At 50.3% G+C, this 20824-nt stretch overlaps 10 protein-coding genes across 10 annotated transcripts; 4 read left to right on the top strand and 6 right to left on the bottom strand.

Annotated features, from left to right (window-relative positions):
- Positions 1-49: 49 nt before the first annotated feature.
- On the bottom strand, positions 50-2079 carry HETIRDRAFT_325050 (uncharacterized protein; the record flags this gene model as incomplete). The annotated part of the gene is made up of 7 exons (XM_009551655.1): positions 50-121; positions 189-288; positions 342-737; positions 792-1227; positions 1286-1315; positions 1380-1742; positions 1845-2079. 7 exons carry the CDS (start codon positions 2077-2079, stop codon positions 50-52), a joined length of 1632 nt encoding a protein of 543 aa, XP_009549950.1.
- Positions 2080-2622: 543 nt separating this feature from the next.
- Positions 2623-3052, bottom strand: HETIRDRAFT_119939 (uncharacterized protein; the record flags this gene model as incomplete). Its single annotated transcript, XM_009551656.1, has 2 exons — positions 2623-2808; positions 2858-3052. 2 exons carry the CDS (start codon positions 3050-3052, stop codon positions 2623-2625), a joined length of 381 nt encoding a protein of 126 aa, XP_009549951.1.
- A 1289-nt stretch (positions 3053-4341) lies between these two features.
- HETIRDRAFT_435869 (uncharacterized protein) lies at positions 4342-6265 on the top strand (the record flags this gene model as incomplete). Its single annotated transcript, XM_009551657.1, has 9 exons — positions 4342-4519; positions 4603-4676; positions 4728-4754; positions 4827-4911; positions 4973-5053; positions 5105-5172; positions 5246-5407; positions 5459-5611; positions 5777-6265. 9 exons carry the CDS (start codon positions 4342-4344, stop codon positions 5948-5950), a joined length of 1002 nt encoding a protein of 333 aa, XP_009549952.1. The 3' UTR covers positions 5951-6265.
- A 504-nt stretch (positions 6266-6769) lies between these two features.
- Positions 6770-9798, top strand: HETIRDRAFT_420747 (uncharacterized protein; the record flags this gene model as incomplete). Its single annotated transcript, XM_009551658.1, has 7 exons — positions 6770-7333; positions 7387-7595; positions 7645-8886; positions 8949-9066; positions 9129-9329; positions 9385-9633; positions 9700-9798. The coding sequence occupies 7 exons, from the start codon at positions 6770-6772 to the stop codon at positions 9796-9798; spliced, it is 2682 nt and encodes an 893-aa protein (XP_009549953.1).
- A 317-nt stretch (positions 9799-10115) lies between these two features.
- HETIRDRAFT_242693 (uncharacterized protein) lies at positions 10116-10811 on the bottom strand (the record flags this gene model as incomplete). The annotated part of the gene is made up of 3 exons (XM_009551659.2): positions 10116-10277; positions 10348-10411; positions 10477-10811. Coding segments are annotated over 3 exons (561 nt in total), but the record flags the coding sequence as incomplete, so codon positions are not given.
- A 1245-nt stretch (positions 10812-12056) lies between these two features.
- Positions 12057-13226, bottom strand: HETIRDRAFT_441447 (uncharacterized protein). The gene is made up of 6 exons (XM_009551660.1): positions 13168-13226; positions 12964-13023; positions 12728-12823; positions 12491-12674; positions 12286-12412; positions 12057-12228 (listed from the first exon to the last, which is right to left on the bottom strand). Exons 2-6 carry the CDS (start codon positions 12985-12987, stop codon positions 12216-12218), a joined length of 444 nt encoding a protein of 147 aa, XP_009549955.1. The 5' UTR covers positions 12988-13023; positions 13168-13226; the 3' UTR covers positions 12057-12215.
- A 778-nt stretch (positions 13227-14004) lies between these two features.
- Positions 14005-16522, top strand: HETIRDRAFT_479089 (uncharacterized protein; the record flags this gene model as incomplete). Its single annotated transcript, XM_009551661.1, has 4 exons — positions 14005-15482; positions 15541-15929; positions 15984-16033; positions 16092-16522. The coding sequence occupies 4 exons, from the start codon at positions 14005-14007 to the stop codon at positions 16410-16412; spliced, it is 2238 nt and encodes a 745-aa protein (XP_009549956.1). The 3' UTR covers positions 16413-16522.
- On the bottom strand, positions 16510-17126 carry HETIRDRAFT_411186 (uncharacterized protein). The gene is made up of 4 exons (XM_009551662.1): positions 17007-17126; positions 16868-16933; positions 16694-16796; positions 16510-16630 (listed from the first exon to the last, which is right to left on the bottom strand). The coding sequence occupies exons 1-4, from the start codon at positions 17094-17096 to the stop codon at positions 16563-16565; spliced, it is 327 nt and encodes a 108-aa protein (XP_009549957.1). The 5' UTR covers positions 17097-17126; the 3' UTR covers positions 16510-16562.
- A 116-nt stretch (positions 17127-17242) lies between these two features.
- HETIRDRAFT_148710 (ABC transporter) lies at positions 17243-18694 on the bottom strand. The gene is made up of 5 exons (XM_009551663.1): positions 18622-18694; positions 18022-18568; positions 17794-17964; positions 17612-17739; positions 17243-17561 (listed from the first exon to the last, which is right to left on the bottom strand). The coding sequence occupies exons 1-5, from the start codon at positions 18659-18661 to the stop codon at positions 17530-17532; spliced, it is 918 nt and encodes a 305-aa protein (XP_009549958.1). The 5' UTR covers positions 18662-18694; the 3' UTR covers positions 17243-17529.
- Positions 18695-20187: 1493 nt separating this feature from the next.
- Positions 20188-20672, top strand: HETIRDRAFT_55740 (uncharacterized protein; the record flags this gene model as incomplete). Its single annotated transcript, XM_009551357.1, has 4 exons — positions 20188-20268; positions 20343-20397; positions 20449-20489; positions 20553-20672. Coding segments are annotated over 4 exons (297 nt in total), but the record flags the coding sequence as incomplete, so codon positions are not given.
- Between the last annotated feature and the right edge of the window lie 152 nt (positions 20673-20824).

Raw genomic sequence — 20824 nt, forward strand, 5'->3', positions numbered from 1 at the left:
TACACAGATTGAGGCTGATGCACAAAAACAGACCGCTGATGAAATGACATTACAAATCCCTTCTCTTGATGCCCACTTTGCAGTCCAATGGCTTGCGCAAGAAGCCTTCACTAGTCGCGAACTAGGCAAGGAAGATACACTTCTGTGAGAAATCCTGCAAGAGTGGGAAGATAAAAGCCAACACGTACTGGCTTCTCAGGCTCCTCAAGGACAAAGCTGTAGTGACGGAGAATCGACGAGATGATGATGAGAAGTTCCATGCTCGCGAGGTTGCGGCCGACACATGCCCTGCACCATAGATTAGAAAACGTCTCTCTTCGCAAGCAAGGAACGTAACATACCGAGGGCCAAAAGAGAACGGATTGAAAGTCTTTTGGATTGCGTCATTATCCTGCTCAAACCATCGCTCGGGTCTGAAGGCATCGGGGTCGTCTCCCCAGACGGCCGTGTCCCGATGAATTGTGTAGCTGGGTACACTCAAAACCGTACCCTCTGGGAAAGTTTTGCCGAGTATTTCGAGACCACCTTGAGGTGCTACACGAGGCAGGCCGATGCCCGATGTCGAATGCAGGCGGATAGATTCATTTATGACGGCTTCAAGGTATGTCAGGCGTTTGGTGGATTCAAAGGTGGACGCTACGTCATCCTCGTTCCCCAGCGCGGAATCAAGCTCGAGTTGCAACTTCTCTTGACAGCGCGGATTAGCAGCAAGATAATATGTAATCGCGCAAGAGGTGCTGTGAAATAAGGGGATAAGAAGAGGAGAAATCATGATTCAAAGAGAATTCTACTTCGACGTGGTGTCACTGCCGGCGATCAACTGAGTGAGTGCCTCAGCTGTCAGTTCTTCCCTCCCCATTGGTCGACCCTCATCATCCTTGCCTTCCTGCAGCTTGCTCAATAGATCCACCCGATAATTAGGTGTAGCCAAACGCTTTGAGACTGCGGCGACAGCGATTCCGGCTAGGTTCTTCACAGCCCTATCGCCTTTGCTGTACCACGGGATGTATCGCTTGACGACCGGCCGCCACGCAGGAGGCAGAACGCCCATGGCTGCCGAGAACTCGCCACGATCGTTAAGGATTTGGACGGCAGGGATGCTTACCACCTCTGGGGCAACGCCTTCCTCGCCGTATGATGCGATGGCCTTCTCGTACGACGTCGCCACAGGAGCTGAGTCTTTTGCGGCCAAAAGCATGCCGAAAGGGCTTCCGAAAGCCAGGTCACCTGAACATCGTAAGCGCAATGACGCCGATGTCAAACCCGGACATGGTGATCATCCTACCAATTATATCAAATGCAAGATAGTTGTACCCTGTCAGCCAATCGTGTATGAGTTATTGATGACCACGTCGAGATTAGCAGAGGGAGTGACCCACAAGGCAGGCAGTCCAACCAAAGTCTTCCATTCCTACCCTTCCAACCGCCTTCACCTTCGGGGCCGTCCATGCCTTTGATAGCGAGATCATACAGCCTGTCCCATTGTTGTATGAGCGTCTTCACATACTCTCTCACATACGGCTCGAACTCGAGCACGCTTTTCTGGGAGAATATGTGTGAGACGATCTTACGCTTACGGGCATGGGCCGAGCGGTCGCGTGTGTTGAAAAGACCACGCTGGATAGAAACAAATGCGTCGTAAAAATTGGACTTCAAGGAGCCATTGCCATGCGCGTAGACAAGGTGAAGGGCAGCGGGATCGGAAATGGATACGTGGTTCGGGGCAATGCGAACGATAGGACCTGTGAGGGTTGGGGTCAAGCCGGAAAAGAACAGAACTTAGGTATCATCGAAGAAAAAGAGGGCCATTCATGCGGGGGAATCGTCGCAGATTGTATACACACCGTATTTCTTGTGCAATTCGTGAACGATCTCGGATCGATGTCCGTGTGCGGCCACCCAGCCTAGCCAAGCATCTGAGAACTTGGCCAACCAGGGGCCTGGATAGGAGCGGAGGCCGTGAACGTCGACAAGCCACGGGATGACATGAGCAAGGACGAAGATCACGGGAACCAAAGTGACGAAAGAGAGAGGATTGAGATCGCCGATAGCGTTCACAACGGCCCCGACGACAGTCATCGTTGAGACACGAGGGGTTGCGAGGAGTTATGCAAGAGGCACCCAGCCTTTATATACTGCAACTAGCGGACCTTGATCGATATTTTCCAGGATCCGACCCAGAAGGAATTCTTGCGTAAAGGGGCTGGAGAACGCAGCGCGCGTGACTGCTAATCACTCGAACGGGGCGTCAGTGATGTCAACCAAGTATTCAAGCGCTCCCCCGATGTCCAGATCAGATTCTAAGTTTGTTTTCTTCACGATGGAACTATCCGGATGGCTGCTTGCTGAGTTCGTGCATTGAGCAGCGACTAGCTAGTCGAGGAAAGGGAGCAAGACGCAGATTACGTAATGGGATGCGTGCTTTCCTTTTTCAACGCAACTCCTGTGTTGTCGGCACCAAATCACTCGCCAAATCCTCCTGGAGATAAACATGCACCCATCGGCGCCCCTGGCAGTATCCTTGAAGCGTTCCAATCAAGCTCTGAACTGAGAAAGCCGAATGCTCATCTATTGACTATCCTTGACGAAATCGTCGCTTCAGCAATGAAGCACCCTCACTGCTCATTCGTTGGACGACTTGTGATCAGCAATCGAAGCGAACGCCTCATCTTTGGCCCTCTGTCTTTTCCTGATATGCATCGTACACTCGCGCACGAAGGAACGGCTGACTTCTCTCGAAATTAGCGCAGGAGCGTTCTTATGCTTCTTGCCCGTCCAAGCTCGGAAATTGCGCTTCCGCACGGCATTCTACGGCATTGCGTCAGTCTCAAAAAACACGTTTTGCTTTTACACTTACATGACTATAAGATGACTTCTTCACTCTTGAATCAGGCAATCCAGGATTGCGTACAAATGATCTGCACGTGTATGCTGTGCAGACGAGCAGCGACGAGTCCTTCCTTGCTTCAGGACCGTTGCCTTGAAACAGAAGCTTGAGCAGTGGATTATCAGACTCGTGGGCGAGAGAAGGTATGTCGCCCCAATGCCCCATTGTATTCAAGGTGCTCTCGTTCCCTAAAGATCGAAGGCAGCCAGAGCATCAACAATGGTACATTCTGGAAAGTCAGCAGTCAGCTCGGCACTCATATGTGCACACCTTGACCGGACTGTACGTGTGATGCTCTAGGCCTGTTCTATGCATCGACAGCACGTTTGGGAGTGAAGCACCATAGTACGTTCCACTGTGAGCATTGATTCTGACGGTGTCTTTGTGTCGATGAAGATGCAGGTGTAGCCATTTGAATCGTCGAATTTTGGTTTGCACAGCAGACAACTGTCTTGTATGCTCTGCGCATGCTATCGCTTCAATACCGACTCAGCAAAAGGATGTACAATGATCCTCCTTTCAAGCGATCTCTAGGCCAGTCCTGTTGTCAGGCTGCAGGCGAATCTGGATTATGGGATAGAGCTGCCTTCAGAGCGAGCCTTCTCAGCAAGTGAGTTCCTTCCAAATTAATACCACAGCTCGAGCGCAGACTTCTCCCTAGGCTTTAGGCTTCAAGCTTCAAGAGCCACTCAAATGGGCCCCTTGAAGTTCACTATATATCACTAGGAAGTTCATCATACACAACTCAGCGCTTGAATAACACGGTTCCGCCGCCCATCTTCGACACGTCTTTGAAGCGCCGCGCCGAGTGCCTATTTGACGGCGAGTGGCATCTGTTGTTGTAATTTCCATCAAACGTGTTGCATCATGAGCATGCTGGGATAGGTCGGCAATGATGCATGGTGGATGAAATAGTATGACTAGTCTCCATGTCAAAGATGTAGATACAGTACTGATACAGGAGATAAGAGCAGACATATATGTCTATTCTACGTGCCCTTGAGGAATTTCCGCTCTACCGCAAGAAATTGTAGCTCCGCCACGACAGGACCGCCGCTCGAGAACACCTGTCATGTCACTCAGTTATGTAGGTGCCTGTTCATGTTTCTCTTTCAGAACTGCTTCAGGGCGCTCCTTCACCTTCCTTCACGTAGGACCTTTATCTTCATCAAAAGCCGCCCAGGCATATTCCTTGCACGGCAGCATGACTCGTGACCATGGCAGACCCCGGCTCTAGGGGCTAGAATAGGCTCAAATGCTATACTTATCTTTCTGGTAAGTTTTTTCGTGGGCGTGTTCTTGAATATTACAGCAGTCATACGGATCTAATTCGCCGCCCTTTACGAGGCTTTTAGTCCGATCAACATGTTATTGAACGCTCACACGGCTTTATAAGTGCGGCCCTCAGACGACCCACGCTCTGTGCCCTTTGTCTCCTCCCGCTCCCCACAAAGATGTTCACCAGTCCTATTCTACTCGCTCTCTGGCTGTTTGGAATTGGCGCTCAGGCACAGACTTATTCTGCGACATATCTGCCTTCAAATGCCCCCAATCAGACCGAGCAGGGACAGAGTGGGACAAACCAGTGCGGGAATGGCACGAGTCAGACTTCCGAATGCCAAAACGCCTACTGTGAGTTGGATCTATTGGAAGGTCGAGCGCAGTTGTGCTCGGCAGCCGTGAACTGAATGGCGTGTTCTTTCTCGATCATACAGTGAATTCAGTAGACGATTTCTGTGTGTTTGCACCTCCGGATCCGGGTCCAGGTTCGGTTATTGGGAACACTGAGGTGTGTCTCTTAGACCAGTGTATCATTGGAGTCATCTGAAAATATGTGCAGCGCATTGAAGTTGCGTGGTGCATCAAAGTGATTATTTTTAGGTATCATGGCCTGCGTGTTGAACGTGCTAACCAGCGATAATCCTCCGTCCTATTACAGAGCGGTTACGGAACACGAGTCATTCCTGACGGCACCATCTCAGGAGCTCACTTTGTACAGACCCCGGACTATGTCCAAATCACTGGTGTGTTGACTTGCCGTCGACGACTGAACGGTAGCACTCATTGCACTTCCTGAATGCATAGGTGTCGGGGACTTGACCAAAATCAACATCCCTGCAGGTGATGAGGGCGGTGAGCTTGATCCCCATGGCGCAGATGGCAATGGTTGGTTCCAAGAATAGACATCAGACGATCGATGTTGAAAATTTGTCACAGGCAACCCGATCGGAGGCCTCGTTTTTTCTTCGGCGTTCGGGCAACTCCAGCAACTCCACGAGTGGACTGTGCGTTGTTCTATCTTGATGCATTCCTTACCATCACGCAACCTCGTCATATCTAATGTATAATGTCTTCTAGAATTTTGTCTCGGCCACGGAATTCTGCTTCCGTGGTTGCAAGGACGGCCCCAACGCACCCGCGCTCTGCGAGCATATATACGATGTTATGGGTTGCAGTTGGAACATGCCAGGCGACTACTCGAACGGCACGTTTGATCGGTGCGCAGGCGACTCTGGCGAGGTCCGTACTTCTTCATGTGACAGAGAACCTTGGCTGATTGTGCGGTCATAGCCAATGGGCGTATACGGAACTTCCACCTTCCATCAAGGCGATCCTGTCACCCCCTCCGCGCACCCTGCGCCTGCCAGCTCTTCTTGTACCCCTCTGACAAGCATAGGAAATGGACTGGCTGTTTCGGGAGCGCCGATTTCGACGACTTCAGCTGTGGGTACTCCAATCCCTCCGATCACGTTATCACCCCTTCCCTCCTCTTCCCCATCTCTGTCTCCTTCCGTCTCGTCGTCTGTGTTGTTGGTCACCGTCACGCCTCTCACCACATCCATCGTGACTGTCAACGCGTCGAGCTCATTGGCCTCGCTTTCTTCGCAGGCGTCCTCGACCATCACGGGGAGCTCTAGTAGTAGAACTGTCGCCAGTCAGACAAGCTCTTCTGCCAGCCCGTCAAACACCGCCGGAGCCGCAATTATCGGCGCTCGTGTGCCAGCCGTTGGTGCACTGATTGGTGTGGTCGTAGTCGGGTTGGCCGGCGTTATGGGCGTCTGAGTGATCGTGTGATGACATTTGATTTCTTTCAGCGACCCTTCTTTAACGGTCCTTGCTTCAACGACTCTCGATGCCCTACTCTTTTCTTTCTATCTTACTGCTCGCTGGTCTTTTGGGGTATTGGGTACCATTTTCGTGGACTATTTGAACAGTCATATCTATTAGTAATGCGGAGGAGATCTATTCACGTTTGGACACGATTCGCACTTTGCTATCTACAAGCTCTATCTCATGATTTATCTTTCGGACAATTTTTTCATGTCTCACGATACGTAGTTCTTAACTGCTCCGTATCGAAATATACCTCTCCCTTTCTCATGACCGGATAAAATTTATTCAAATTCTCGTTTCTGACGGTAATATCGCCCCTTTTCAAGTAAACCATAGCCACCTTGGACAGAAGCTGGCTAGCATCGGCATTTCTCATCATGTATCCTATGGATGCCGTGTTTGATCTGTTAGATCAGAGATCGTTCAAAATTGCTGGCGATTGTTAACAGGATATTCTCGACGATTGCTGTCAGAATTGCCAGCAGCAATTTCGAGCCCAGTCCAATTATGGGTGATTTTTGCCCTAAAGGTGGCACCGGCACGTGCGTTGTGTGCCACCATCCCTTCACTCGAACCTCTCAAGGCTCCCAAGTCTCTGCATTGGACCACACGTACATAGAACGCTGGTCCACGTGTATTCTTAATCTTGGTGAGCTGGGGACTCCTTTTGATACTTTCTGCTTCGAGCCGTGGCACTATGTTCTATTCAGCTGACACAAAACCTCGGCTAACAGGCGATACATACCACCCTCGTACCCACCATCAACCATGGCTCGGTTCACTGCCCTAGCAAGCGACACCAGTGACGACGAAACCTACCAACAGCCGGCCAGGCCCGTGCCAAACTCCACCCCCATACCCAGAGCCAATGATGCACCCTATCAAGACGAGGATGCAGATATATCAGACTCGGACTCATCGCGTATGGACGAGGATGAGCTGACATCAAAGCCTCTTCCACATCCCCAGCGGAAACGGCGAGACAAGAACGCGTTGGTGGAGGGCGAGGACGGCGAGTTTTATCACGCTCATGAGTTGGACGAGGATGAGGGAGAGAATGACGCTTCCTCAAGTTCGTCATCTGAGTCTTCCCCTCGTCACACGAGAAGGCCTGGACCAACATCTGTTCCATGGGCGCAGCAGGTTGGAGTCGACCCAAATAGAATGCATGTGATGCAGGCTTCGCTCTTCAGGGTACCAGAGGAAGAACAAGCATTAAAGCATGCATTACCAGAAAAACATGGGCAGCTTCATCTTATGATGTCGAATACGCTCAACCGTAAGCATAGCAGAGATTCAGAAGGGGATGGTCTTCGGGTCGTGGCACAAGAGGTACGGATTTGTAGCATATATTTTGATAAAGTCTTATATTTGATCACCACTAGCGTGCCTCGTTTGCCTATGATATCGAAACAGTACCGTATAGACCATCCCGAAAATATGCGCGTGTAGAGAGCTCAGCCTCTGTTGTAAGTGGAAATGACAGCTCTATGGTTGATGCGGGACTTGCCTTCGGGAGGTCATTCCGGGTGGGCTGGGGCCCAGGTGCAACGCTAGTGTACTCGGGGCAACTGTGTGCTCCGTCGAGTACTTCGTAAGCTATACATCATCTGTCCATGTTTATGATCGTTCATCATGCGTAGTACAGCGACGGCCAACTCTTCCATGCTCACAAAAGCCCGTGCGCAATTCTCGACCTATGAAAACGACTCGTCTAGCATGTATTCGAAGCTTCTCTCGCATCATCTCACCAACACTCTCATCACCCCCGACGCAGATGGCGTGCCATTTGCCAACCCTGCCTCCGATCTCAACTTTGCTTCGTTCACATCGTTGTTCTCATCGACAGATCGCTCTTTCGAAGCACTGCTCTTCCGTCTAGGCCATACACTTTTCGACGACATCGACTTACATCTACGAGATAATGTCACAGTTGACATCAGGGAGTATACTCACGCCATTCGCCGCAAATCTGCCCTTTCATCATGGCTCGAAGAAGCAGTCGCTTCATCTGTCGACCAGGAATTAAAGAACAACTCATCAGACACTCCAGTCGGGGCTGCATTTAGTTTACTCACAGGACATCAAGTGGAGAAAGCTTGCGAGGCTGCCATGGGTAGCAGCAATCTCAAGCTAGCGACTCTCATCTCGCAGGCCGGAGGTGACGCGGAATTTCAAGAGGATTTGCGTGCGCAGCTGCAAATTTGGCGCGAAGAGCGGATAGACGTCCATATTGACGACAGCGTGCGTAAAGTATACGCCTTGCTTGCAGGCATCGTAGATGTGCTTGAGGGTTCCAACGGCGCTGGAATTGAGCATTGTTCCGATCTGTCTCTCACAGAGGGATTGGACTGGAAGCGCGTGTTTGGCCTTCATTTATGGTATGCGCAGCCCATGCATGTACCCATTGCAGAAGTGTTTCGCTCCTACGAACAGCATTGGAGACATACGCCAGATCGGGTCGCCCCCCCTAAACCATGGTACGCCGAGAACCCCTCGCAAGGCGACACACTCTGGCAACTACCAGAAGATGCGAATCCCCCCGACGCGCTTTACTCCCTCCTTCGGCTATATGCCGATCCCGCATGCTCCCTGTCAAAGATTTGCTCTCCCTTTTCTTTTGGGCCCTCGCCTGTTGATTATTCCCTCCCATGGCATCTCTACATTCTCTTCTCACGATGCATGCGGATACGTGACTTTGCCGATCGGGACGACCCAGGTTTCCGTCGAGATGAAACTGAAGAAAGCCAGAATGAGGACGAGAGAGTAGAAGGACACAGCCCAAGCGCGGATCTACTAGCCAGTAGTTATGCTCTACAGTTGGAACAAGCGGGTTTGATCCAAGAAGCTGTATTCGTCCTGCTACACATCGAAGGGTCTGCCGGGTAGGTCCCTTGCCTTCCCCGCTCGATGTTGTCTTTTTATAGATCACTCATACCAAGCATAGGAGAGAAAAGGCCATCAAAGATCTACTCGGGCGGTCTGCACCCAATCTGGATGATTGGATGACTCGGGGCATTGTTGGTAGCCTGAAAATCCCATTGTCGTGGGTCAACGAAGCCAAGGTATTCATGATCATGACGTTCGAAACTCCCCTCAGTCAACTGATTTTTTTCGTTCCTGACAGGCCATGCATGCTCTTGACAACGGAGAAGTTTACGACGCATACCGGCTTTATCTTCAGGCAGGGCTGTATGATACTGCACACGAGCTTGCAGTTCTCGAGTTGGCGCCCGAAGCCGTCATACGAGATGATTTGACTCTGCTGAAAACATTGTTTGAGAGAATTGTGGGTCATGCCGTCGACAGCTGGCATGTACGGGGACAGGTATCTATCCATCATGCCGTGGTTCCGTCTTCCAATCATCTGACAATCCACCTAGGCTTTCCTCGACTATGTTGACGTCAGGACACGCGTGCCGATCCTGCAGGCTGAAATCTCTGACCCCGAGTTGGCTCCTGACGCTTCGCAAGTAGCCGAACTGGATGAACTGACCAGGAAGATACCGAAACTCATCAACATCCTATCTGACGCATTCCACGATCGATCCAATCCGCAACATAATGTCGCGCTGTCAGTGATGATCAAAGGTCTTATGCACGAGCTTGATAGTGTGCAGCCCCTCGCCATTGTACGTTCCATTCCTTCTCGAACAGCGGCCCACTGCGACAAGCTCTGACTAACATTGCAATGTTAGTCCCAGGTCCGGTCAATGCCAGTCAACGAGGCGACCAAACTGCACCACATACACTCCGCGGCATATGCTGGATTTTTGAAGACGATCCAAGTGGCTTAAAGGCCGACACATCAGCCTGTGTAATACAAAAATATACGGTCACATCTACTTGTAAAGTACAGGATCATCGGGAATCGTGACTCGGTATATACAGGATCCCTTCCTAAGGAGAGCGAACGAGATCCCCGAGGATAAGCTAAGCTAAGAAGAATGTCTCTAGGCAATATGTGAAATTTCATCCAGTCCGTTAAGAACGTCCATAAACACCTCTAAGCAAATCAAAGAAAGATGTAATGCAGTCAACGTCGAAGAATTGATCTAATTAAAGAAACCAAAGATAAATATCAATGTAGAGTGACTCGCTTCGACCGAGTCTTTTAGTCGATGCTTTGACCCGATAGAAATACAGATGCGCTGAGGATGCACACTTCAAGAAGCCCGTATTGTATAGCTTGCTGGGTCAGTTCTATGCTGATGCTCGTGCTCAGTGCGCTGACCCGAGCAAGAATATGCGACATTCCGCTCTGGGTATAATAGAGCTGCCAAAAAAAACGAATCGACGTCGATGCCTTGTAGGTTGCCACAACCGAGTCCGAATTGCGCACTCACGCAGATGTATTGGTCAACAGGAGCCCATATGTATTGGACCCCGCGCACGTTCATGTACCTCGAACTGTGCCATCAAGACGAGCAAGTGAGTGAGAACCCGACAGCTGGATATGAGTAGAAGACGCTTACGAGCGATCTGAAGAAAGCCTGAGCCAGTTGCGCAGAGGTTGCCGAGGGAAGAGCCCGGGCATCTCTACGATTGCGTGGCCTTCCCAGTCGGCAATCGCGACGGTGCGACGGTGCGAGTCCCGCCAAATAGTGCGCATGGGTTGCGCAGGGTCTGTTATGATTCGAAAGGCGGTATGTGAATGTGGGCTTGGTCCGACGACGGAAGCGTTGAGGACATTGGGATTGAGTCCGACGATATGGTAGGCCACAAATTCCGAAGGGCGTGTAGGGAGAAAATTGGCGTGGACTGGTAGAGCGCCGAAGATGGAAGGGGCGGGGGTACCGCTGTAGCCCCAGGAATTTGATTGCCCATTCCCAGCGCGAGACCAGGGCTGAACGTAGGGATTAAAGCTCGTCGACATTGGAAGCTAAGGAAGATGTCAGTCGAATTGTCTCTATGAGCTGGGTGATTTGTCTTCTGATTCAACCCTAGAGAAAGCATGATTTCGGCACTCGCTTTTATACTTGAGAAGGAGGGGGCTTGTTGATAAATCCGACAGCAGTTGAGGAGATTGAGTCGTGCTCATTCCTATGGGTGATCTCGGTGATGGCCCATCGACTGAGAATCTTATAATCGCATAGCCAGCTCTCTTACAATAGGAACACGCCGTCGATGACTGACGCACAAAGTGTGCATTCCTGCATTAGCGGCGGCCTCCTCGGTTGCGTCGGCGAGTTGAATAGCCTTCATCAACTTGAGCATCTAATGGTGGTATGCGATTGACACAGCTGCTTGAAGGCTAGAACGAGAGCGCGGGTACCAGGCGTGGAGAACAGTCATAATGCGGTGAGCTCCTAGACCTCAAAGATGGGATTACATAGCCTCTGTGGCAAGTATAGAGCTAGGTCACTACTATGTCATGTCAGAATTCTCATGACGGCAAGGTGGTGATAAATACCTGATGCTCTATGCGCTCAGATTGACCAGCCTATCGCCTACTCGTCACCGGACATATGAGTATAAATGGTACTAGTCGACTCTGAAAAGACACTTTTCCCAGGCTGGATGCAGATATGCTGTGGAGGAGATGCGAGCAGACAGCAGTGCATGTGAAAAGCGTGGCACTGCCCTCTCTTGCCCTCCATTGTCACTAGCGGCAAGTGCCCTATTTAGGAAATCATGCGTATGAGGTCTTAGTGTGATTGATCTGATCCTTCTATGGCCCTGATGTTCTCAAGAGGTAAACAAAATGTTGAATATTACCAGCTGAATGACAGGTGGAAGCGGAGGACATGCCAGGGGCCAAATCATTCCCATACGGCAATGGATAGTTCAATATCGGCAGCGCACGATGATCTTACTCGACTCCTACCATATCCTGGCATGTTCTGGCATGTTCCTTGCAAGTCACTGGTCTATCCAGACCATGAGCTATTCGTGCACAAACACAGCAATTTATCCGATGGTCCAAAAAAGTGAAAGTAATTGCTTTTTTACCTGAGAACCTTCTCCAGATTTATACTCTCGTGTTTTCTCTCAGACTGAACACTTGCCAGTCTGGTCAATGGGTAGGGCACGGAAGTGCGGGGCGCTTCGTCTTGGAAGAGATATTGCCTTGAATGACACAGACCATTGATTGTCACAGAGGGATGGATGTAAGAGCCGTACTAGAACATGACAAGAAACATGATATGGCAGAAAAACACTAATACACCGTATGTCGAAATGGGAACACGCCCAAGGTCCATTGACCGGCGCACTACATAGCATACCTTTGAAAAAAAACATAATCAATCAACGAAAAAGATGACAGCACAAACATGGCTCACTTCCTTGTCCACTCCCTGGCAGTTGCTTCGTAACGAGCCCGATCAGTCTTGTACAGATGGGCGATATCAGGAACCAAGGGATCATCAGGATTGGGGTCCGTGAGCATTGAGCAAATGGAAAGCAAAACTAGAGCAGAATAAGATCAGAGATATAATGAGAAACAACCCGTTTGATGGCGCGATGCCACAGTCACGTGTTCCATACCTTTCGAGATAGTCAATGCTGGTGACCACTGATCTCTCAGGATATCGAGGCAGATCGACCCATTCGCGTTGATGTTTGGGTGGTAAATCTTCGTCGTAAAGCTGACCTTGGGAGGCTTGAAAGGATAGTCGGTAGGGAAGGTGATGGAAAGGAAAAAGACGCCTCCTGCGTAAGGGGAGTCACCCTGGATATCGAGATAAGAGTGGGACCTTGAACAATAGAGATTTGGTGACGCACCGGGCCCATGATCGTCGCCTGCCATTGGAACATGTTGTCGCCCGTAGGACCCGCGCTGCAAGACGAGGGTGGGTCACGTCCGAGGTCAATCAATTCCTGTACATCAAGTTCAGAACAGCGTGAGTGAAGAGAGAAGAGAGGCAACAGGTTGAACGGATGGAGCCATGACCAAGCGCGAAAATGGCATCTCAGCGCCACCTCAACGCCGCAATATCGTACTGAAATTATTGCCTTACCTTGTTGATGCGTTTGAGAGCCATTGATGAGAAAAAGTCGTCACTGAAAGTCGTTCAAGACTATCGATGTGCGCAGAAGATGCAAAGATCGCACAAATCGGTGCAGATCGGGGGCAGCACAACAAGAACCAAGAGTACGCCAGCACGATAACAAAAGCAGCTAGTCAGAACGATGAATCGAACGAATGCGAAAAAGAAACGCACGATCTACGAGACAGGCGATGTAGGGCAGAGAGGTGGTGATGGTATGGAGACAAGCGGGCGACAAGACGATTGCCGCTTATTTGCGCCTTTTGTCAGCTATTTGGTCACTCCTCCGGACATAGCCACATCGGAGCTAACAATTGTGAGCGCTGAGAGCCTCGGCAGAATGCACCAACCAGACCTCGCCCAACAAGGCCCCAACAGGCGTGGTCGGACAACTCAGGCTGACGCTGGTACGACGGGAAGATGGCTTCCAGATATATTGCAGGCATGTCCGTCAGCGAATCGTGAGCCAGCTAACCGTTTGTTTCGCAATTTATTCTAACAAACACTTATTTTGGCAGGACATCTGTGATTTTTGAACCCTCTGCCCATTTACGTAGATGAGCTCGGCAAATTTTTTGTTTTATGACAGTCACGGACTGTGAGGATGTGTGGGTTTCGGTGGCAAAGGTACGAGACATCAAGAAAGACAGAGGCGAAGTTTCGTCTCAATTTGTCTGTCAATGCTAGTTCAAGACAAATGCAGATCCAAGCGTTGCAGTCGCGTACGATCGGAGGACGAATCTTGAGGAAATCAACTGAGATCTGCTCCAAATCTGCTGCAGTTTTTAGCGTTGCGCGCGACTTTTCGTCACCCCCCTTGCCTCCGTCTTCGATCGCCGCTCGGTCTTATCCGTGCACCTGCTAACGCCTGCAACTGAGATAGCGCTGTCGAAAGCGGTTGAAAACATCTCTAACATCCTAACATCCTACTGGTCAGCGTTGACCGGGACCATATCTTCTGAGCGGTTGTTCACGCATCTTATTTTCAAGAGGAAATTACAGAGTTACACTATGACTGTGAAACCTCTGCCGCTTTACCCATCATCGCGAGTGCAGTCATCCCTCTCCCCCTCCCAACTGGCTTCCTTGAATCAGAAGATCTCACTCGCTCTTCAAGAAACTCTCTCTCTAACGCCTTCAAGACGCGACACACCGGAAACCGTTGCATTCGTCTCTTCATATGCGCGCGATGCTGCCCAAAATATCCTGCATTCCATCATCTGGGCAGCAGGGACTTCCTCGTCCACAAAACAATCGAAGTCTCGTGACATGAAGGCCATCCACTCACGCGTCCTCCTGCTCGTCGAACGAGTCGATTCTGGCCTTCTTGATATGCAGACCATCTTTGATCTTACCATTGCGTACTCTGCGCATCCCGCTCGCCTTCGTGCTATTATCGCCAAAGCATTCGATTCATCTGCTACGCTTCTTCAGATATTGACTGCATCTGTTCTACCTGCCCTGACAGCAATGTTTCAGCCTGCATCTTCGTCTGGGCTTTATGGATTGCGGAAAACCTCCCACAGCCTTCTATGCTTTTTCCGTGTTTCACCACCACCTGTCCTCCTCGCTTTCGCACGACATAAACCATTCCTTCTTGCTTTGGCCAATGCATATGATGCAGGCCTTGGATCTCTCGCACAATCATATGGAGGGTTTAGACTGGACTCCGCCAGTTCAGCTGCGCCATCGCGTGAATTAGATGACTGGGAACGTATACTTCTCGAGACAAAAGTGGCCTTGATAGATGCATTTCATATCCTCTTCAAATGTATCCTCGAGGATCTATCTCGGTCCCAGGGACCAGCGCTTGCATCTGCCTCTGAACAAACATTCGACATCTTCTTCGCATTGCTCGAAATCCCCACTCCACTCAGGAACACGAACGTTCCCTCGACCCCTTTTTACAATCGCCCTCTACTAGTAGATTATCAAAACGCTTATGATCTCTCTCACCTGCTACAGAAGACGCTCGGCAACGCTGCAATTGACGATGCACGCGTAGAATTCATCACGACTTCCTTGCGCTCTCTTGATGCATCTTCCTCAAACGATTCGAACCGAGACCCTGGAGTATTAAAATTGCTACTAGGTTCCGGTGCACCTCCAGGGATCGATGTGCGCGGCAAGGGCACCAGTCGCAAGATCCGTAATTCTGCCATTGAATCGACGCCCGTCGCAGCTCCCCCGTCTTCCGTTAATCAAGATGATGTAGAACAACACGTGTCAGAAGTGCTGTCTATCCTGCCAGACCACCCGCGAGCCTACATACGCGGACTGCTATTTCTACCGGAATTCGACACCGTGGAGCGCGTTATACAAGCACTGCTCGAAGGCACTGCTCCACCTCAAGAGCAAGTTGAGCGCTCTGCCGTGCTGAGGGGACCACCCTTAGGGCCTCCCGGCGAGATTGAATTTACGAAAGAGCGACTGAACGTGTTCGATGATGAGGTGATGGATCTGTCCAGCGTACGGATTGGGAAAAAGAAGTGCGTTTTCTCGTCGATCCTTACGGATCTGCTTTGTTCGTTTATCAATAATCCAAAGAGAAAATACCGCTGCAGTCCTCCGCGATCGTACGTTCATCGAGCAGATGAAGGCCGATATCTTGCGACGCGCCGAGGAAGTGAGCGACTCCGAGGAGGAAACTGTCGTGGACATCCTCCATGCTGGAGATAAAGGCAAGGGAAAGAGCCAGGGCAAGGGCAAGGGTGTAGATATCGCATTCGACGAAGCATTGGAGATAGACACGGTCAGAGTCGGTGGAGATGGCGAGGAAAGCGACGAAGACGAAGCCGATAATGAGAGCGAGGAAGCGCGCGCAGCGCAGATAGAGACGATCCTCGAGTTGGCGTACATCTCTAACCCTGCAGTTTTCGACAGAGACATGATGACGAGGAGAAGTCAGGGAAGGCGTACGTTGCAGGCTCAGACCGGTTCGTGTTCACCCAGAAACAACAACTGTGGATCACTCATCATAATCATATCAGGTTGGGCCGACGAGCAAATCGAAGGATGGAAAATCATGCTAGAGAGAAACGTATGATTCTCTTTCCGTTTTTTTTTTGAATTCTAATTGTGCTGACTCACATTTGTAGCCCAAGCAAAAAGAAAAGATGCTTCAAAAGCACGAATTTTCTGGGAATAAGCCACTCTCTGCACCTCCATCGACGGGGCCAAGCCGCACTCAAACACCCGACAACGGGCAGCCCTCACAAGGACGCAATGAACGAGGACGCGGTGGTGGCCGAGGGAGGGGCGGCCGAGGTGGCGGAGGCCGGGGTGGAGGTGGAGGTGGCCAAGGTAGCGAACAAAGAGATCGAGCGTGGAAGGACAAGAACAAGGCGAGTCGGGCAAATCATGACCGTAAACGGGGACATGATCGGAAGATGGCTAGAGGCGGAGGGCCACCCAGTTGATATTGTCTCAACAGATGGGACGAGTGCTGTCAAGTCAAAGGTGGTAGTATATCGTATGTAACGCCGTTACATGGCAGCAGTGAGACTATAAATGCTACATCAGAGAAGAGATGATGGGGAAGGTTGAGGCGACGGCGCCGAATCATATTTTCAAAACATCCTCCCAGCAAACTTTGGGTCGTGCGTTAGGTCAACTACATCCTTGACAAGCTTGGTGTCTGCATGCGAGGGTCCATTAGCATGACATGGCCCTCAAGGCGCCAAGAAAAGAGAGAACATACCCAACGATGAACCCATATTAGTACAGGCTAACATTTTCACCGTCGAGGCATCCACAACCGAGCCAACGACCTCTACGAAGGTATCCGTCAAATTACTCCCAGTCTACGCGGCACCGCGTTCAGAGACAAATCAATCTGCCACAAAAACACACGCAAAAAACTCTGGAAACATACAGGAGGCAGGCGGATCTCAATTTGAAGGTCATCGCATGCTTGCATGATAGCAACGTCATCCTGGAACTTGAAAGGCAGAATCGCGTCGCGTCGCGTCAACAATTCGAGGAAATTGGTCGCCACCGTGAGACATCCAAACCTTGAGAATTTTTCCCACTATGAGGACACGGCGTCCGATGAAGTTTGGAAGATGATGAGCATTGACACGCGTAGTGGTATGTTCGGCCATCTAGGTTATGAATACTGGAAAGCTCAGAGCGTGGCGGCGGACTTCGAAGAGACGCGTTCAACACAGAACGCCTGCGTGTTAGTCAGCAGCAGAGTGAAGCCACAATCGTGCACGCTGCCTTCGATCTTTGATAAATCCTCAAGTTTCTGCACGGATGGGCAATAGATAAACGATGGAAATGAAAGCATCCATACTGCTACAGATTAAAGAATACAGTTGCCTGTCATCGTGCCTGTGATTCATTACATCCTTACAGTGCATTTATCTGGCAATTCTCAAAACAGCCAGCACCATTCTTCGGACTGCAGTGATGCCTGACCCCCTTTCCCCAGTGTGATTAACTGCTGCTTGTAAGAATTACGTCCTGCCCTAAACACAACGTGGGCGGACCAATAGTGTTCAGTAGACATGCTCAAGTATTCCTTGAGCGTTTTTAATCCTCGAGGAAGAAGTAGTTGCCCGAGGCTACAAGCGAGAGATTAGAGCATGATACAAAGGAACAGGTCGAAACTTACCCTTCTGTTCCCTGTCTTTGACACTGTGCCGCTTGTTCACGCGAGGACGGTAGTTCGTAGGGTCGCGGCGGAAGGTAATCTCAAGGGACGCAAGGAATTTGTTCATGCCAGTCACCAACGATTGTGGTCTGCCCCACCCCAGTCAGTATACTTGCAGCTAGTCAAGTGTCAAAAGAACGTACGGCGTTGCGGTTGCAGAAATGGAGGGCTGACCCTCAAACACGATGACACGGTCAGCAAGATAAGTTGCCATGATGAAATCGTGCTCAATGACGAAAGCGGTCTTCTTAGCGTGGAGAATGAACCGCTTGATGACTTTGGATGCAATGATACGCTGCTCAGAGTCCAAGAACCTTTCACACAACAGAGGGTCAATTGAGTCGATATAGCGATTTTCGCTGAAGACTTACGAGCTGGGCTCATCAAGAAGATAAACCGACACGTTTGTCATGCCAAGGGCGAGCACAATGGCTACACGCTGCAGCTCTCCTCCAGAAAGAGTTTTGACATCCTGGTCCATGATTGCCTCCAACTTCATCGGCTTGATGACGTCCGTCTGGAACTGTGCGTGCATGAACGACTGCTTGATCCGCTTGAGTAGTAGCATTCGCACGCTGCCGGGGAACTTTGGAGAGATCGTCTGCGGTTTCAGTGACACCGATAGATTCTGCTTGTCCGTCTCCACATCGGGCGTGTCGCCAGCGAGCAGACGCACAAACGTCGTCTTGCCTGTCCCGTTCTCACCTAACATGACGATGATCTCCGAGTCCGTAAACGAGCCTTCTTGGACGGTCAGCTTAAAGTCGCCGAGCGTCTTCGTCATACTCGGGTACGAATAGTGCCGAGTCTTGTCGATCAAGACTTCCTCTGCAGTCTCCACCATTTTAAATGACAGAGATTCCTCCCGGAACCGCAAGTTCTCCGTTGGAATGAAACCATCCAAGAAAATATTGATGCCTAGCAGTGGGACGATGTGAGCAGAGAAACCAGAGCAGTGATGCCGAGCAAACCTTCTCGGACAGAGTAGGGCATCGTTACGACACCGTACATAGACGGCTTGCCGTACAAGCAGCAGATGAAATCAGACAAGTAATCAAGAACGGACAAATCGTGCTCGACGGCTACGACGTAGTTGTCCGGCTTCAACAGCTTTCGGATGACTTCAGCAGCCACCAACCGCTGTTTGACATCCAAGTAACTGGAGGGCTCATCAAACATGTATCTGGAATACCTCTTAGTTCATGCCCACGGAAAGTGGCGGGAGGACACTCACACATCGGCCCGCTGAATACACGACATCGCAATTGCAAACCTCTGAAGCTCTCCACCGGAAAGATGGGACACCTCGCGTGTCAGGACGTTGTTCAGCTCTAGATCATCACACAACTGCTGCTTGTTATCTAATTCGGCCTTCGAATCAAGCATTTGTGAGACCGTCATGGTTCCCTTGATAGCGCGAGGAATGTGATCGACATATTGGGGTTTGATGAGCGCTTTCAAATTATCTTCGAGCACTTTTGTGAAGTAGTTTTGGAGTTCAGAGCCGCGGAAGTACTTCAAAATTTCTTGCCAATCAGGCGGATCCTGATCATCGCGAAATCGATCGAATTGTCGGCCAAATGTCAATGAAGCAAGAATGTAATGCACGCACATCGTAACGGCCAAGATTTGGCTTCAGCTTCCCCGCCAAAATCTTCAGCGCCGTACTCTTTCCAATACCGTTTGTTCCCACCAATCCAAGGACCTGGCCCGGTCGTGGTGTGGGAAGCCGATGAAGCTTGAAAGAGTTTGCAGTATACCGATGGGTTACTTCTGCAGCAAGATTTGTTGGGAGATTGATGATTGCGATCGCCTCGAACGGACATCTGCGTATATTTTCTCGGTCAAGCAGGCCAGACAAAGCGATGGTGAGCGCACTTCTTTACACAAATACCACATCCGATACAGAGGAACTCGGAGATGAAGGCGATCTTGTCTGAGGGCTTGACCTCGATACAAAGTTTGCCTGCAGCAGATACCAGTTCACAAGATTAAATTTTGAAAATCAAACAGAGACGCACCCATTTTTACTACAGGACATGACTACACACTGAATGAGTTCTGCGACATGTGCTCCGCATCTATGGACGCACCTTTTTACATTCCTGAGCACAACGCTTTGGTTTACATTTGTTCGAGTCAACAATGGCGATACGAGTTATTTTGTCAGCCATGACTGCAACGATGGCAGTGACGAGGGTTACAAGCACAACAGGGTAGAGAGATAGAGGCCAACTAGTAGATGCAAGAGTAAAAGGTCTGAATTTTCCTGACACATCAAATCGGGCATTGGCCACGTGCAATTCCTCTCGCCTGATTGGACCATCTCTTCAGCTTGACTGCCATCTACGAGCCATCTACGATGGCCAAGAAATCGTCAGGGTCTGCTTCGACTGAGAAGAAACCAACCAGCAAGAAGGGAGGCGATAAGAAGACATCGAAGGGTGCCGACGCCGATGGCGACAAGGCAGGGGACTTTACGCGTCATTCTATGCGTACCCATTTGTGACGCCTTCGTGTAGGGCAAGGGTGCGTTAAAGGCAGCAAATGCCATTAATGTCCGCCACATCCTCTGCGAAAAATATTCTCGAGCGTTGGAAGCGCTACAGAAGATTCAGGTATGTTTAAAGTCCTCTTGTGTGACGCTTGTGGGGTGGGTTTGCCATCCCTGATGCGTTTGCCTTGCAACCAGGAGGGCGAACGTTTCGATAAGGTCGCACAGGAGTACTCGGAGGACAAGGCGAAAGGTATCTGGACTCCTTGTGCCCTTGTCATTTTTGATCATCTTAGGATTCTAGCCGGAGGTAGCTTGGGCTGGATGAACAGAGGTTCAATGGTGGTGCGTCTCGGTTTTGGAAACATGTCATCGCTGTTCACGCTTATTTTGGTATAATCCACTCAGGGCCCATTCCAGGACGCTGCATTTGCCCTGCAGCCATCTACCGTTGACAAACCAAACCTCTCTTCCCTCGTGAAAACAAACTTTGGATACCACATAATTATGGTAGAAGGCCGACGTTGAAATTATGTGGATGCACTTGGTCGATTGATCTTTCGACTCCCTGGTGGATCTTTGTGAAATTTCGAGAGTGAGTTCCATTGTTCTGACTTACATATTTCGTTGCGCCATATAGATTACACTGAGCAATGGTTAAACATGGCCGCCTGGCGAAA

Source organism: Heterobasidion irregulare (genome assembly GCF_000320585.1).
Source record: "Heterobasidion irregulare TC 32-1 unplaced genomic scaffold scaffold_09, whole genome shotgun sequence".
In the NCBI taxonomy this organism is placed as follows: Eukaryota; Fungi; Basidiomycota; class Agaricomycetes; order Russulales; family Bondarzewiaceae; genus Heterobasidion; species Heterobasidion irregulare.